The 18,027-nt window shown below is 51.6% G+C and overlaps 1 protein-coding gene across 2 annotated transcripts; it reads right to left on the bottom strand.

Moving 5' to 3' along the window:
• Window positions 1–218: 218 nt before the first annotated feature.
• On the bottom strand, window positions 219–17,646 carry SPRYD3 (SPRY domain containing 3). 2 transcript variants are annotated; one of them, XM_036758608.1, is made up of 11 exons: window positions 17,524–17,646; window positions 15,204–15,350; window positions 14,080–14,155; window positions 13,539–13,663; window positions 13,016–13,151; window positions 11,817–12,005; window positions 3,803–3,952; window positions 3,303–3,360; window positions 2,197–2,316; window positions 1,941–2,116; window positions 219–1,718 (listed from the first exon to the last, which is right to left on the bottom strand). In XM_036758608.1, exons 2-11 carry the CDS (start codon window positions 15,329–15,331, stop codon window positions 1,584–1,586), a joined length of 1,293 nt encoding a protein of 430 aa, XP_036614503.1. In that variant the 5' UTR covers window positions 15,332–15,350; window positions 17,524–17,646; the 3' UTR covers window positions 219–1,583. The 2 variants fall into 2 exon arrangements, with proteins under 2 accessions (XP_036614503.1, XP_036614504.1); XM_036758609.1 differs by lacking the exon at window positions 17,524–17,646 and adding an exon at window positions 17,310–17,400.
• Between the last annotated feature and the right edge of the window lie 381 nt (window positions 17,647–18,027).

Genomic DNA, 18,027 nt, shown 5'->3' with positions numbered 1-18,027 from the left:
CTGTGTCTCCTCACCGTCGCTCTAGCTGCCTGGCTATAGGATCACGCATGCCCCTCCTGTTTCCCCATGATTGCATCTGTGTATCTCCCTGTGCACAACTGTATTCCCCGTGTCCCCAAGGCCACCCTCAGTTATCGAGAGCTGTTAGGTCCCTGTCCCATCCTACACTGCAACGCCAACTTCTTCTGCCAAGGATATGGGCATCCCAGCCATATTGATAAATATGGAAACTCCATCTTTATTGGCCGTATAAACATCTCTGGTCTGTACATACATTTCATACATCATAGTGCAGGGAAGGTGGGGTGGGGGGAGGCCAGAGGTTCTAGGTCCCCCAGCAGCACAGCAGCTCAGCCCCTCCCTTCCCCTAGAGGCCCCATTCCTTCTGTGCCAACCAGGGCAAGGAGCTCCTGTCCCCTGTCACGGAGAGGGGAAGGGGGAATGTGAGAGCCCAGAGCGGGAGTAGGGGAGAGAGCATAAGAACCAGAACCAAACACTGACGCAAACCAGGCAACTTGAACAAGCAGCAAGCAGACACCCCACTCCCCCAAGAGAAGTGGGAGGGTGACACGGGAAGGAAGGGAGGGCCGAGAGCAGCCGCACCGCAGGAAGTCCAGTCATAGGGCTCTGGGCTCACGGCACTCCCCCACCTGTTCTGGGCAAGGCAGGGGGAAGACTGGGCTGAGAAAGCTAAGTAGGGTGGCATCCAGGAAGCAAGGGAATCTCCGGAACGAGCTAAAGGAGCCGCATCTTCCCCACACACTTGGCACCGAACTGTTTGGTGGGGCTGGAGAAATGCAGGAGTTTCTCCATGGGTCAACGGTACAATGTGAGAGCGTCTTCCAGACCTCAGAAGAAGGAACGGAGACTGTCCCTAGACTGCTTGGGGCAATGGTCAGTACAAGCAAAAAGCCTCACCCCAAGCCCTGCCAGCAGGGGTGGGAGGAGGGACAGACCAAAGCAGCAAATATCACAGATATTCAGTAGACAGAGAGATGGAAGGAAGCAGAGAGATCCTTGGGCAAGACCGACTGGGGTGGTCTTGTCCTCCAGTCCCACCTCTGAGAACTGCCCCAGACTCGAGCAAAGCTGGCATTTTAAAGCCTTCTAGGTGCTCCAAGCAGTGTCCAGCCCTGGTCTCAGGCTTGGGGTTGAGGGAAGAATATTGCAGACTTATACTTGGGCACAAACCTGGCCCTATTCAGTCAGCAACTGAGGACTCATCCTTTTTTGACCCAGGAGCCAGAGGCCTGGGAAGGGAGAGGGCCTTAGAGCCACTGGTAAAAAAAACCAAGGGCAGCACAGCCCCATTGATACATCCCTGTTGTATTGGGGCCTTGGCCCTAAGGAATGATGATGAAGGTGACACCAGGACCAGAGAGGCAGATGCTGGAGAACCGCCTGGCCCAGCAGGCACTCAAGCTGGTGCTCAGCCGAGCCAGGGCAAGAGACAAGAGTAGAGCCCTCCTCGAACCCTGGAAGAGGAGGGCAGGGGCCAGGGGAAGGAAGAAGGCAGGAAGGAGAGGCCATGGACGGGGTGTATGGTCCTGGGAAGGAGAAAGCAGGGGGTGCCCTCAGGAGCCCTAGCCGCTCAGAGGGTGCAGGTCTACTTTGACCTTTTCCCCGCTGCTCAGCATCCCAATGGTGGGGAAGAAGCCTCCAGGGGGCACGAGAGCATCCTTTTTGCCAATGATCTTGCCATTTCGGGTGAAGAACACCTGTGGGAACATGAAGAATTCTCTGCCGAGGCCGAGGGCACCGAGATGGCCAGCTCTGAGGGAGCCTTCCCACCCCCACAGGGTTGTTCTGAGCAGAGAGCCGGGACTATGGAGCGGCCACAAGAGGGCGTGCTGGGGCCACTCTCCTGCTGCTCCCTCCAAGCCCTCCCCGGCCACAGCCCCACTTCTAGTAAAGGCCCTCCCATCGCCTCCCTCACTTACCACCACCTTTTTGCCCTCATGCTCTTGCTCCATCTCTTCCCCATCTTCTTCCTCTTCTTCCTCCTCCTCCTCCTCCTCCTCCTCTTCTTCCCCCTCCTGATGCAGGTACATTACATTTCGGACAGCTCGAGGAGTGGGAGACAGGATCACCGTGTCACAACTGTCATCACTGTCTCCTAAGAGAACAAGGAGTGTGAGCTGTGCTCTCCCCCTTCCCCAGCTGCTCTGCAGTCTCCCCTCCCCGCTGCCTGCTCACCTTCACTATCCAGAATGTAGTCTCGGGGAAACATGATCCCACAGCCCATGATGTCTCCTTTATAACAGCGTGGCCCAAAAGGGTCCCCGACACCACTGCCGTGGAAGATCTTCCCATCATCTGGGGAGAGAGGATGGAGGGAGGGAGAGAAACAGACACATTTGTGGGGAGGCAGGCCAAAGCTTAGCTGTTACTTTAAAGAGTTTATGAAGAGATTACACAGACATTGTATGAGGCATGCAAGCTTTATGGTCCTCTTTCTAGCAATGAGGACATGGGTTCAGAGAAAGTCATTTGCTCAGAGCCACACAGCTTGTCAGTGGTCAAATAGGGACCTGAAACCCAGAATTTCCAGCTTCAAATCTATACCAGACGGGTCATCTGAGTGATTGGAAAATCAAGACCCCCAGGGAAATGGCACGAGGGACAGATGCCCCAAAGCCAGCAGTGAAGAAGAGACAGGCAGGGAGAATGCAACCAGTCAAAGGGACTCCAAAGGAAACTTTCAAAAAGACACAGCAGGGCATGCAAGGCGTAGCTGTGGACCCAGACAAGCAAGGCAGTGCTGGGACTACCGTGTGAAATAGAACACGTACTTTAAGAAAAAACCAGGGATTCATGGGGTCACATAGAATCCTCATTTTCTGTTCTTTAGTATAAGGAAAAGTTGATTACGTCAGGTTTGTAATACCAAAAAAGAAAACTTTAAAAAGAAAAATTAAGTTTTTTAAAAAGTGCTCAAAGGGAACAAAACACAAGGAAAAAAGGGAAAAAAAAAAGGAGGAATCTGCAGGGGTGGGGTGGGGAGAAAGCCAACTCAGAGCCCTGGAATGTCCCAGAGCCTGGCCCCAGGTCCCCCCGCCCCTGTCTTGCTCCCAGGGCTGGGAGGAAAAATACCCAAGTGCTCAGAGTCGGAACAGAAATAAGGCAGAATACGTAAAGCACAAAGGTGGGGCAGGGGGTCCACACACAGAAACAGAAGGGTTTCCCTCCATGATATCACGTCCCTACATCATTCCCAACCACCCGGCTTCCTCCAAGGTAGACCAAGGGAGGGAGGAAAACGCCCTCACCCCCAACCCAAAGACCCAGGCCCCTCCAATTACCTGCATGATATGCCACGGAACCTCTACTCCAGCCAGGATGCCTATTCTTGGGATAATCCTGGCCAAGGCAGGAAGAGAGAGGTCTGGGGTACTGGGAAAGGGGAAAGGCCCTCCCCAAGCTTTCCCCACCCACTTCTTCTGAATCTTATGAAAAATGCCAATGGACAATCACCCCCCATTCCCCCACCCCCGGCCAAAACTTCCCAGGGTAAGAGTGAGCGTTAGGGGAACTGCCAGGGCGCTGAAATGCCAAAAGACCCAAGCAGAAGGGCTGGTAATCTATGGGCGCCAAGTCCTTGTTCCTGCAGCTCTGTACATGTAGGCATACACAGGTGTCTGTATGCATGTGCACGTGTGTGTAAATGTAACTTCTTCCATCTTCTCTGGTAAATCCAGCCTACAGCTCTGTCTCTGCACCCCCCACATCCTTCCCTCCCGCAGCCACAGGGGCAGCCAGACCCACCTGGACCCTCCCTCTCCACTGCACATCTCCCCCTCACCTTTCTTGCCAGCCCCAAGGCAATGTAGCACTTTTCCCCAGGGTCTACGATCTCCACCTCAAAGTAGTGACTTCTAGTGCTGAGCGGGTGGCGGGCTTGGGCCAGCCCCACATCAATGATGCTCTTGCCCTTCCCCACATACTCCAGTAGCTGTGGAGGAAAGCAGGTGATGGCAGAGTGGCTGATGCTAAAACCTGCCCCAAACTTCCCAGAGGCCAGTGCCAGGACAACCTGAGTACTCTGAGGGCAGGGTGGGCTCCTAGAGGTCCAATCTGCCTGGATGTCTTTGAGCAGATGTGAGAGACGGGACACTAGATGAGGCTAACATGTCATAGCAGCCCAGGATTGAAAACACTTCCTCCCTGCTGTTCCCAGCTTGCTCTCTGAGCTACAGTCCCCTTGGGGCTGGTCAGCATTTCCCTTGGCTTACAGGGTAAGAGTGAGGAACAGCGCAGAAAACCAGGTTGATAGCTGAGCTGCCCAGAGGAATTGGCACCAAGGGGTAGCCAGCCTGGAATGTCTGAGAATGGTCATCCTGAGAAGCCTTAAAGTGTAGGGAAGAGAGATACAGGCAAGTTGTACGGGAAACCAGGCAATGCACTTGGGGCAATTTAAGTATGATGCTGATCTGGCCCATGAGGGCCAGAATGGGGAAGGCAATGGGGGAGGCCAGCAGGCAGCTCCAAATGTTGGAGGAAGAAGGTTAGGAGCCGACCCCGTCTGGGCTGTGCTTGACACAATTTCTCAGGGTCTTGTTCTACTTGGCAGTGAATGGGGCTGTTTGCGGTTGGGTCAGGGAGAAGCCAAGGGAATCTAGGCCCTGGGACTCCCGGTCCCACTCAAATTTAAGGCAGAAGAGAGGTCAAAGCCAAGATGTGAGGCTAGGGCTTCTGGCATCCTCATCTTGGTTCAGGGGTCCCTTCCCTCATTTCACCTTCAAATTTAGAATCAAAACTCCTCTTCCTAGCCTCCATCTCTGCTTCAAGTTGCTAAGGGAAGCAGGAGAGGGGAGATGCCTTGTGCATTCTTGGGGCTACTCAGCACTCCTCGGGCATGATGGGACACTCCCCCCTATCTTGGGTGTGTTTATTTATCAGCTGCCATGGTAACAGAGGACTATGACTCATCCTCTTCTTCCAATATCACCTGAGATTCCTTAATCCCTTTTTAATTAGCCAGAACTGCCCCCTAAGAGCCACCTCCCCTCAAAAAAAAAAAAGTTCCCAGGAACATCACCAACCCTCCTAGCTCTTGTGACCTCCTGTCTCACAGGACTCTTCCATGCAGACTCCCAGTTCAGCTCCTATTCCATTAGAACAGATTTGCTCCTCACCCCAGACCTTCCTTCTTCCTTCCCCGCTATGCTTTACTCTTCTATACTCTGAGGGCCTTCCCCTAGCTCAAATCCTTTCTTTATTCTGTCTCCTCAGGACGAAGGGCCTGTGTCACATTCACCTGGCCGTCTTTCTCTACCTCTGTCTCACGTAGGGCCTCTTCTTCCCCATCAGACTAGGCTCAGTATCCCCTTCCTCTGGGCTCCATGGGGCCCGCAAGCGAAGGAGTCAGGAGAAGAGAAGGAAGAGCAGTACTGAGAGTGACCAGCTATTTCTCTCAAGAGCAGCCCCCAGCCTACCATTTCCTCCCAATGTTGCAGCCACCCTCAACCCACACCATCCAATTGGCCCTAATGTGAGAAACACGTTCCCCAGTCCCAGAGCCAAGAGACATTTAGTTCAGACCCTGATCCCTGAGAAAAACACGCCTCCAAATTCCCTCTGCCCCAGCCCTAGGGAGGGCAGCTGCTGTAGCATTGTCCAAGGAACATGAGGCTTTACAGACTAGAAGAGCTACGGAAATCCCATAAGCCAGGAAATGGGGGAAACCAAAAGGTCTCTAGATGCCTCTGGAATGTAATGATACAGGAGAGATGAGTGCTCTGCAAATGCTGAACCACAAAGCCCTCCCAAGTGCTGGGAAACCTCAACAGGCATCTCTTCCACTACATAACTCTTTGTCCTGTACCTTCAGCTTTTCCCCTCTAGGAAGGACCACCAACTTCTTCTCAGCACTCTAAAATCTATCTCCCTTCAACCAGGTCAGCTAGATGAGGAAAAGTGTGCACCTGTGTGTGGGGAGGGGAAGGTGAGGAATGGAGGAGCATAAGAAAGCCTAACCCTTCTGTTCTAATCCTTGGATCTCCTTAGGAAGGAGCACCACTGTGATGGTAGGATTCTCTTCTGATTATACCTTTCCTCCTGCCCTGTGCAATACCTAGAAACTGAGAGAAGACAGAAGCTATTTACAGAGCACTATGCTAGGCATGGAGAGAAATACTGTTCCTACCTTCCTGGAGGCTAGACAAACAAAGATGACTGTAATACACTGCCTCTCTCTGTGCTCTTTTTTCTCTCTCTCCTCTCCTTTCTCTGTCTCTGTCTCTCTCTCTCATCAGATTCCTTCCGCCTTCATGGGTCCCTAGAGACAATGAATGGCTTCAACTCAATTTGACACTTACGCTACCCTACTTCACCGGTTTCACTGTGACCCACCTGTGCCTCGTCATCCTGTGTGATTTTTGTCCAAGTTGCTTCTTGGATAACATCCTCCACAGAAAAGTTATTGACCAGCCCACAGTCCTTCCTCTGGCTTCCTCTTGTGTGGTAAGGAGCATAGGATCTGAACCGCCCATATGCTCCCTGGCCTTGGCCAACACCTATCCAGCCACTACTGCTGGCCTGGGTCACTGCGAGGCAGTGCCAGAAGTCTGCTCAAGCAGGATGGCTCCCTCCCCCAGCCCTTGTCATCTCTTGTTCTAGCAGCTATAATCAAACCAACATCACTGTTGCTTCTGGAGAGGGTGTGTCCATCAACTCCCCTAGGTCTTCACACGCCATCCCTCTGATACCCAGACCAAAACACCACGGTCCCTGGCCGCTGCTCCCCTACATGCTGTCTCCTTCTATTAAAATGAAAACTCCTGGAGGACAGGGATCATTTTGATTTTGTACATGTATCCCCAAAGCTTAGCACAGCATGGTATGTAGTAATCACTTAATAAATGCTTTTGCATTCATTAGTTATCCTTCTCTCTCGCTACACGACTAAGCCAACTCCTCTTCCAGATGTACAAAGTCTTAACGTTGCCCTTTCTGCCGAATGCGAACATGACCTCTGGTGATCCACACTGCTTCCTTTCCATGAGCACAGCCTCAGCTCTTAGCCACTTCCCACTTCTCCGATGGCCCCAAGAGCCTCCTAAAGGTCTCTCTCCCCTCTCTAAACACACGGCTGCGAAAGTAATTGTCCTAATACACTGGTTTTATCCTGTCACTTCCTTGCTCAATAAGCCTCATGACTCTGTCGTAACCTGGAATAAAACACGCGCTCATCCGTTGAATACCCTGTCAGCAGCACACTGCACGGTCTTCTTCTTCACCTATACCAAGCTGCAGTCAAGCTGCCCAGCATGGTTCTCATCCATCACAGGCCACCTGCCAGGCCGGAGAAGCATGGCCTCCTCCCCTTCGCCTCTGGGCCTCAGCTCACAGGCTACCTCCTCCAGGAGAACTTTCCTGATCTCCTTACTAAAGTCACACCTTGCATTTACTGTGTATGCATTTACATTTACATGTACCGTTATTTCATGTCCCCCAAACCTCAGAAGGGTGGAGGGTCTCTGAGGGCAGAGCCCATTCCCTTTTGTTAGCTGTTAGTTATTCCCAACTGGTGCCTAGTAAATGTTGGTGGGTTGATACCGCAGCCTCCTTTTGCCCACCAAGCATATCTCCATTGCTTCTGGGTACCCCTGGTCTGCTTCTTCAAGGACCTCAGTGACCTTTGTTGAACCGAACTGAATTCAATCCAACAAACACTGAGCAGCTAGCGTTTATAATGTATTGAGATGGGTACACTTTAATTTCATTAATTTACTTTTGTTTTTATATCATTCTCCACTTTCCAATATATTCCTCCATTCTGCTCTTCCCAAAAAACCTATCCTTTGTAACAAAGAATAAAAAAGAAGAAAAAAAACAATTCAGCAAAACCAACCCACACAACCATATTTTCCTTCAAGGGGGCTGTCTCAGCAGTCACTGCAATGTACTGCCCAGAATCAGAGATGTCAATCCCCCAGGAGCATCCCTACCCCTGTATGTCCATCAAAGCTGCTCAGAGTGGATCTTACTCCTGCCCATCATCATCTCCCACCTACGGGGCTCCCCAACCACTGATTGCTAGCTATTCCTGTGTAACCCCAAATTTATCCCACTGTCCAGAAAGCTATTTGCTCAGTCCTAGTAAGCCAAAAAGAAAATCCTCTCCTTTGGGCTCTATCCCGCTAAGACCTCCACTGCAGGAGGCTTGGGACCTGTTTAGCAATCTTTTTCTAAGAAAGCCCCTGAGGCCCAGAAAGGATAAGCAATGGACCCGATGCTACAGAGCAAACGGGCAACAGAGCTGAGAAGAACCTTCTGAACCCTGCTTCCTTCCCCACTCCACTGCCTCTTAATCCATCACCACCTGCCCAGCCTCCATTCCCTTATTGGCACCCGCCTTCCTCACTTGCCAGCCCAGACCCTAATCCCCCATGACAGGAGCAAGTAAAGGCTCGGTGCCCCAGGGGCCCCACAAACAGCTGCACAGAAACCATGCACATGCTTTCCGCTAGGCAGGTCAGGCTTCGACATGGTTTCCCCTTGGGCTGGGTCTCCAGGGAGGACCCCTCCCCACACCCCACAAGCCCAGGGTGGGGCCGGTGCTCACACTTTGTATATGGAAGCTGTTGCCTTGTCGTTAAGGAGTTGCCAAAAGGAGCTTCAAACGGTGTGAAATGAGTGAAATGAGCCTAATCTCCCCAGTTGCTCTCCCCTCCCCATGCATTACCTCATTGCACCAGGCCTGGAGGCAAGAAGGAGGCAGGTGTGTCTGCTTTCCCTACCACTTAAAGCAGCAGTTCTCAGACAAAGTTAGAGCTTAGGGCCATGGTTTTGTAGGAGGGAAAACTGAAACCCACCTCAGGGAGCAAGAATCACTGACTAAGCAAGACATGAACAAACAGCTTTCAAAGGAAGAATTCAGCCTGTACAGGACCAGATGAAGACGGGGTCAAATCACAAGCAGTAAGAGAGAGGCACTTTAAACCAACTCCAAGGGTTAAGCTCTCACCACGAGATTTGGTAAAGAGGACAAAAAATGGAATGGTGATGGAGGGGTTGAAGGGCTAATGTGTGCACTAATACTGTTCATGGAACTCGTCCAGACTGCAATTTAGAATTGGACAAGAAAAGAGACTAAATTGTCCAACCATTCCCTTTGACCCAACAGACTTACTACTTCTCCAAGACAGAAAGGAATGATCATTATATGCCAAAATATTCATAGCAACACTCGTTGTGGGAGCAAAGAATTGGAAACAACAAAGTGGGTACCCATCAATTGAAGGATTATTAAAAGAACACCAGGCAGGGGAAAAGAGACGGAGGAATGTTTCAGATCCTTCTGGGAGGAGCCCCCCCAAAAGAGCTGGAGGTAAGAGAGAATGCAGAGCACTCAGGTGAACTCAGGTGCTAAAAGGAGCAGGGCAGGGGCTGGAAGAGATGCCAGCTAAGGGATTCAGGCTTTATCTGACGAGGAAGAGAAAATAGAGGCCGAGCAGAAGCCTGAGACTGTAGCAACAGTCCAGCAGCGCTCTAGACACACAATGTCTGTGGAACTGAAATGTTAACATTGCAGGTACCAGGAGAATCGGGGGCTGAAGGCTCTTCCTGGCCCTGCCATCTCCCTGCTCTACAGAGCTCTGGCCAAGTCACACCTTCTCCCAGGCTCCAACCTCCCTTCCTATTCCATGATTTCAATCATAGGGGTTTCTCTTCCAAGGGCTGGACCCCTTCTCAGAATCATGTTTTTAAAGGCATAATAAAATCCATTGGATTACAAAGGAAACCAATTACACTGAAGTAATTTTTAAAAACAAATTCAAGGACACCCTGAACTCTCTCCATGTACCCACTGGGGATCCATGGACCTCAGTTAAGAACCTTTGCTCTAAAAGGATATTTGATGGAGGAAAGGTGCTACCTTTTCTCAATCTCTACCAAGAGCAAGCAGTAACAAGGCCTCAAAGAGCCTTTCTTCTAGAGCTAAGGTTATAAGGACGGCCAGGCACACTAATGATGGTGTTTTCTTTTTCTGAAGGCCTTAGAAACAAGAGGCAAGAATATTGCCAAGATGACTCCTGACACGCCCTTACACACTAACAACCCTTTACAGTTAGGTGATAAAGCTGTGGTAGAAGTTGAAAGGAAAAAAATGATCTTATTGGGGACTAGGGAGAAAATAAAAAAGGGCAATGAAGTCTCCTCAATTCAAGAAACAAGACAGTTGAGAAGACTATAGTGGCCCAAGGCACTAGGGAGGGATGCCTTAGGCATCAGTGACTGCCAGAGAGACAAAAATTACTCAGGAATAGGATTTCTGCACTGCTGTTCCCAAAGAAAGGGTGGGAATAGGAGATGAGAGCCAAGCTCAACAGCCCTAAACAGAAGGAAAGCGTTCCTGAGCCCGCAGGGGTGTTGGGGAGGGGAACGGGGAAGGGGAGGAGGCGGAGGCAGGATGGAGGGAAGGCTATTTATAAATGTGGACAGGATCTTCCATCAATTAGAAAGGATTGGTTGGGAGGAGTTGGAGTGTTTTGGGAGGGGAGCAAGGACAGGTCCAGGCAGGAGAGGGCAGCAAGAGGATGCCAAGAAAAAACTCCCTAAGGAAAGGTCAGAGATGCAAACTTGAAAACTAGAGTATCTCCTGGGCTTTGTACCAAGTTCAGTTTTGCAGATGTTGTTAAAATGATGGTGGGAGGGGGAGGAAAGAAAGGAAGAAGAAGAAGGTCAAAGGAGTGGGTACCTTAGAAGGCAGCTCAGAACCTCCGGTCCTCAAACCCCAATACTGGATGGGTGGCATCCCCCCTCCTCATCTGTCCTAGGCCCAACCCACTTAGAAGTCCTTTCTTACACTGGACGTGCCACCTCGCTACTATTGTGCTTTTAGTCACAGAACATTATCCTGAGAACATCGTGGTTTCTGAGGGGGTTTCTGGTGAGGCCAGAGTGTGTGGAAGGTCACACCCACCCACCTAGGGTCAAGGAGTGGACAAGCCACCCTGGGAGTCCTGAGCAGCCACCCTAGGACCTGGAACCCTGTTTATTCTCATCACTTCAAGAAGGATTGCAGCTAGATAGGAAGAAAAAATTTACTAATTTCCAAGAGTCCACGTGTTTAATAGGGTGGTCTGAAGTCCTGAGAGTAGCCAAAATAATTCTGTCTGCCTGGAGAAGGAAGAATGGTATATAAACCATGCAAAATTATCTTAAAGCACTCTGAATTTTTGTGTCTATGGAATGATGATTAGAACAGTCTCACAGAACTAAGTAGGGAGAGCCAGAATCAGCAGTATTAAATCATTAAACAAAATGGGATCCAGGTGTTCTGCCTCTAAATAAGACTCCTCACTCCCATGCAAAAAAAAAAAAATGCTCCTCTAAGCACGGACAGGATATGGCGGACCTGGGGTACCCTGATGCTGAAGGCACCACGGAAAACACACACAAAGAAATGGTGCTAATTTCAGGGGCCAAAGAATTAAACCAAGTGACTATAATCACCCTGCTCCCAAATTAAGTAGCATATGTATTCAGAAGGAGGCAGACAATTCAGTTTAGTGCATCAGACCTTGAAACATGGAGTGATTTGACATTAATCTCCTTATCATCCAAAGATCCTAAGTTCTTCTGCCAATACCCCAAGTAGAGAGATCTTTCTTGATCTTTCAGGCTAGGGACATTCATTCACATCTACCTGACATACAGCAAGGGCCAGGGCTGATACAAAAAAGGACTTAATAGGGAAGAGTATAAAAGACACAACTGGGCAACTACACTGTGGCGGTCTCCTCAAGTCTTGCCTACCTTCCCAACTCCACCACTCCACACCCTATCCCCACAAGCAGCCCCCAACTCACCGTTCCACATACTTTGACATCATGCAACCGTCCCCACTCATCCTCATAGCTATCCACCATCATCACACTGTCATCTTCCTCACTGCCCAGCTCAGCATTCAGGTGTAACCGCACTTCTTCACCCAGGGAATGCATGCCCACTGCAGGGAAGAGCCCATCTGGGGACACAGGCATAATGGTAGAGCCCACCTGCAAGAGACGAGATTAGCCCCACAAGGTTTAAGAAACAGGAAATACTGCCTTGCTTTTGTAGGTCGTATTAATAAGTCATGTTTCTATGTTGCTTAAGGATTTACACGGTAAGCATCAGTTGCCATTCAAGCCCAGCACTACCCCCTGGCATGACACACTACATCTCCACACACATCTCAGCATCCCCACAAGACAGGTCAGAAACACATCATCTGCCTTTTATGGATGAGGCACAAAAAGGCTGAATGTCTTTACCAAAGTTAACAACAGAGATGGCCACCTGTAAACTGGGACTAAAACCCAGGCTCAACATCTGAGCCCGCAGTGGGAAAAGGTCTGGGCTGGAAGAGGGCCTGGGGGCCATGAAGCAATCCAAGACTTTAGGAAAGAAATCTCTAGAGACTGAGAGCTCAATCTGTGCCCATCTGGTCCCTTTCTCTGAAGGTATGACTGAGGGGAGGAAAATGTGAAGGAGGTAAAGGAAAATAAGACAAAATGTCATAGAAAGAGGGAATGCATAGAAAGGGAGGGTAGAAACCACAAGGGTGTTTCAAGTCTAAAAGTCCAAGAAGGGTACCTTGTAACCCTTCATTGCCCGTTCTGCTCCCTCCCTCCTCTGGGATGCCCTCTGACCTCAGGAGCCTCTACTTCTCACCACCCCTAAACACAAACACTCTGTCCATGCAGTTCTGGCCAGCACTCTGGGCGCCATCCTGGCCCTTCTCTCTCTGGGTCCCACACACATCTTTCTCTCTCAGCACACTGGGAGCTCTTTGATGGCTGAGACCACACCTCCTCCTCCATCTTGATTTCACCCCACAGCTCAGGACAGGGTGCAGATGTGGAACTAATGAAGTAACTGGCTATAGGACCAAATAATTTTCTCAAAGCTGTTCTGTGGGTCACCGGGAAAATCTGACTCTTGGCTCCACCTACAGTCCACACCACTTTGGGTAGCCTACAAGCCCTGGCTAGCTCCCCCCACAGGGGCATTGACCCCCACTCACCCGCTTCCCATTCTTAGTAAAGAAGATCTGAGCTGTCTGCACATCAAAAGAGACGGGCTCGATGCCACAGCCAATCCGGTCCCCAGAGCTACATTTCGTCCCAAACTGGCGGCCCTTGGCTCGGCCACTATACAGCCTACAGACAGATGGATAAATAAATAAAAAGGCAACAGCTGAGTCATGGAACAAGGGGCCCTTCCCGGACTCATCCTATGTCTATTATCTCTAACTTCTCCCCATGCCACAGCACGGTTGGATCTAGCAGCCGCTAGTTTCCATGTTCATCTTGGTTTCCTTCAGTGTCTTGTCTTTCTCTTCATGTTGGCAGTTCCCAGTGGGAAGAAATCCTATCTCCTCTCCTCCCCCTTTTTAGTGATCCCTCTCAGTGTCTAAGAGAGAAGTCTCATCCTACAATGTATTAGGGATGATGACACACCCACCTCAGCCAACTTCCCAAAGCACAAAATTTCCCACTACCCTTGCTCCTAGCAGAGCAGTCTGACACCTCAAGCAATCTACTCACTTGCCATCATCAGCATGGTAGGCAACTGAGTCAGGCAGCCAGCCAGGCTGGTGGTCCAGGCTGTAGTACTGAGGGACCAGCCCCACAGCAATGGTGCCCCGCACCCCACTGTCCACAATTGACACCTAAGGGGGAAAGGAATATAATCAGCAGGTGCTAAGGATGCCCGAGAGTTAGAAGAACCAAATGTGAGGTGAGTAAAAGCATCAGGGGTTCAACAGGAGCTTAGGCGAGGAGAAATGGAAGCTGTAAGGGCCAAGGAAGGAACTGGGGAGGGATACTGAGATAAGATGTAGGGGAGCCAGGAGATGGGCTAAAAATTAGATGGATGGAGAGGGAGGTCAAGATATGATATGCTTGGCTGAGGGGGAGAGAAGCAGAGGGTCAAAAGAGAAAAAATGGCAAGAGCCCAGGTCACCTTCTCAGATTTAGGGACCACAACAGCCTGTGACCTGAAACAATAGCCTAGTAGGACCAGGGCTGGAACTTGGTAAAAGGAGTCCATTGAAGGTCAACCAACCCCTACCCACTGTCCCATCACCTCAAAGTAATTGCTGTCCTTGGTCAGGGGCCGGGGAGCCACATAGCAGCCAACTTCACCGGAATTGCCATGATAACTGTGGAGGGAAAATAAGAGGATGCTCATTAGTTACCTGACCCAGCTCTCTGGGGAAGGAGAGTTTAGCACATCTACCCCTGAAGGGGAAGGCACAAAGAAAGGGGAATGAACAGAAAAATCAACCCACAGTCCTGGATCATATATGCCGTGATGTATACTACAGGATACTTTAAAGACCATCCCGCCCCTCCCCTTTCCTCCATTCAGGATCTAACCCAGTTCAAATCAGAGGAGGTCTGGTTTCTTCCATGTTTCCAGGGGAGCAGAATTTGAAGCCTCCCTTAGTTGCCCATTTGGGATCTCACAACCCTGTCTAACCTCAATCCCTCATGTTGTAGCTTCAGCCCTTTTCCTCTGGCTCTGTCCTCAGTGGATCTGGAGAACGGCTGGTCTCTATCCTCTGTACCAAAGCCCTTCGTTGATTTGAAGATGGTTATTCAGTCCCCTCTCCTCAGCCTTCTCTTCTCCAGGCTAAATAACCCTATTTCCTTCCCCCTTCAGCGACAACTTTAGGAGAGAACTCAGGGCTGGGAAAAGGGACACGGAAGGGACTCAGGCAGGGAAAGAGAGAGAAAGCACATACAAACACACAAGAGCAGAGGGTGAAGGGAAGGCATGGGGAGGGGGCAGAACACCTCTGAGTTCTACCCAACAAGGTCTTCGGGTACACACAGAATCATCCAGATCAGGAAGCCCTTCGCCTCTAAAGCACTACAACCTCATCCACCCTAACCCTTGAGATGCTGGTAGAGGGAGACTCAAAGATAAGGTGGGATTTGCCTGCGACCAAGTAACAAGAAGAGGGAGGTCCCCTTTTCAACAGAGCATCCTGATTCTGGATTGACCCTTTCCTATCCTTTGAGACCAGGTAGGGACCCAGTCTCCAGAGTAACCATCAAGAACAGGTAAAGGGCAGGATACACTGGAGTCCCACCCAACAAGATTGATCTTTCAGGGACCCCTCTGAAAGCAGACATTCCCTGTTTCCTTTCCATTCCCAAAACCCAGGCAAGGGGGAGGGTATGGAAGCTCTTGCTCACACCCACCTCAATGTGTCTCCCTCTACCAAAATGTGTTTGAATCTCTCCTGGTAGCGGACAGCCCGAACCTCTCGGATCTCTCTGATTCGCCGCCGCCAGTTCAAGAACCGGTAGTGCAGGTTGAGGTCATCCATCTTGTTCAAGTGAGCCAGCCTGTTGTGGGTAACAAAGAATCGAGAGGGAGTAACAGACTCAGGGAGCGGGCAGTGAAAGGAAGTGTAGATGTCTGCTTTCTCACTGAGGTACTCTGTAGAAGGCTTCACCCAGTCGGGACCCTCACTCCAGCCAACACAGAGTGGGCATAAGCTGGTAGATAGGAGCCTCTCAATTCTACAATCCCACTGCCTGGATACACAGGATTCCTGGAATAAGCTGTGCTCCCTGGGTCCCATGACACCCACACCCTGCTCTCAATAAACCACAGGAACCCATTCTCTATTGGTCAGGGAAGGAGAAAAGGAAAGCTAACTTGTTCCTCATATGCCAAACCACTAAAAAGTGTGATTGGTGGTGCTGACCAAAGAAATCCCCAACACCTCCATCTGAAAAATGAAAGGGCAGACTTCCTAAATGATCTCTAAGATTCCTCCCAACTTGAAAGCCTATGATCCCGTACCAGGTCGGTCTCTGGTAACATTTAGCCATAGGTCTGAGTACTCCAGGGCATCCCTAAAGCTTTACTTCCAAGACACCTTGGCATAGGTTTGACCAGGACACTCAGGATCTGACAACACATGCATCCACAAAGTATGGATAGCAGGGCCTACATACCATGTCCTGAAAGAATGAGGACCCTAAGCTTTCCCATTCCCCAAGCATATGAGCACCAAGCCCTTCACTTCACAGTTCAGCTGCTTTGGCCTGGAGAACAAAGTTCCCTAACTCACCTACTTGCCTGATATTTGGAAACCCCAACCTAAATGGTTGAGATACCTTGGTCCTAATGAATGGAGCCTTTGACTTATCCATATTCCCCCATATCTGAGCAACAAAGAATCCAGACACTCTGGCCCTGGAAAGTGATCATCCTCCTATTCTGATCACCTAAAAGTGCAGGCACCTCAACCCTAGAGAACAAAGATCTTTGACCCACCTACTCCCGTATATCTGGATATCCAAAACTTCAAAGTCTCAATACCTTGGTCCTGACAACGATCTCAGTTTTCAGGATCCTCCTCCCCCATATCTGGTACGTCCCTAAGAATCCAAGTACCTTTGCCCAAGAGAATCTAACTCATCCATTCTTTCATCTCTGCAACACACTGAACATCAGATTTTAAACACTCCAGCCCTAGAGACTGAGGGTTCCCAGTTCCCCCACTCCTCTATATCTGGGCCCCTCAGGACATCAAGATCCAAACACCTAGGCCCTGGAAAACTCCCTAAATCATCCCCTCTCCTACATCTGGGCCCCCAGGACTTTAGCACCCTGATTCCTACAGATGGAGGTTCCCCTGGGCCCCCAGGACTTCAGCACCCTCACCCTTATAGAGGGAGACTCCCCCACATCTGACCCCCAGGACTTCAGCACCCTCACCCCTGTAGAGGGAGGCTCCCCCCACATCTGGCCCCCAGGATTTCAGCACCCTCACCCCTATAGAGGGAGACTCCCCCACATCTGGCCCCCAGGACTTCAGCACCCTCACCCCTGTAGAGGGAGGCTCCCCCACATCTGGCCCCCAAGACTTCAGCACCCTCATCCCTGTAGAGGAAGATTCCCCCACATCTGGCCCCCAGACTTCAGCACCCTCACCCCTGTAGAGAGAGACTCCCCCACATCTGGCCCCCAGGACTTCAGCACCCTCACTCCTGTAGAGGAAGACTCCCCCACATCTGGCCCCCAGGACTTCAGCACCCTCACCCCTGTAGAGGGAGGCTCCCCCACATCTTGTCCCCAGGACTTCAGCACCCTAACCCCTGTAGAGGGAGGCTCCCCCACATCTGGCCCCCAGGACTTCAGCACCCTCACCCCTATAGAGAGAGACTCCCCCACATCTGGCCCCCAGGACTTCAGCACCCTCACCCCTATAGAGGGAGGCTCCCCCACATCTGGCCCCCAGGACTTCAGCACCCTGACTGCAGATGGAACACCCCCTCCCATACCCCACACACCTCGGCCCCGGGGCTTCAGCGCCCTGGCCACTAGCCCGGAGGCCCCGCCCCGGGGCCTGGGCAGCTGCCCAGGCTCCCTACTCTCTGAGCAGGGCCCCCAGAGCCAACTGCAGCTTCATCCTCGCCCAGACCGCAGGGGCCCGGTCCAGGGCCGGGGGTGCCGAGTACCCGCCCACCAGCCCCGCAGGCAGCCCGCCCCCTGGTCCCCGCCTACCCCAGCAGCCCCGTCCTCCTCCTCCATGGGCCTGCCAGACCCTCGCAGCCGCTCGGCTACAGGCCTCCACCACCGACATCCGGGTCCCCACCCTTCCTACTGGGCCCGGCACCCGCCCGGCCCCTAGTCCGCCCACCTCAGCCAATCGGCGAGGCCACGCTGACAGGCGCCAGAAGCGACCAATCCAAGAGCTGGAGTGCAAGGGGCGGGAGGCGAAGGCGGGGTCTCGAGCCGCAGCTCTCGCCGCTGAGGCTGAGGGAGGCTGGGGCTTTGTCACGTGATGCGGCGCTGGCGGGGCCGGTGTGAGGTGACGTCACAGCCCGGGTTATCTTGCCGGCCCTCGTGGCGGAGCGGGAGGAGGTTGCGGGGAGGGGCCGGGCGAGGTGGGGCCCGGCCTGCTCCTCCGAGGTCAGGGCGGCCCAACCCCAGGCTTTGTAAGGCTCTTTATTGAGCGCTCTTACGCGCACCCGGCTAATCCCCGGCCTGGCACGTGGTGAGCCACGG

Source organism: Trichosurus vulpecula, chromosome 5, assembly GCF_011100635.1.
Source record: "Trichosurus vulpecula isolate mTriVul1 chromosome 5, mTriVul1.pri, whole genome shotgun sequence".
Lineage (NCBI taxonomy): Eukaryota > Metazoa > Chordata > Mammalia > Diprotodontia > Phalangeridae > Trichosurus > Trichosurus vulpecula.
The sequence above is the reverse complement of the archived record's forward strand: the minus strand, read 5'-3'. Positions and strand labels throughout refer to the sequence as shown.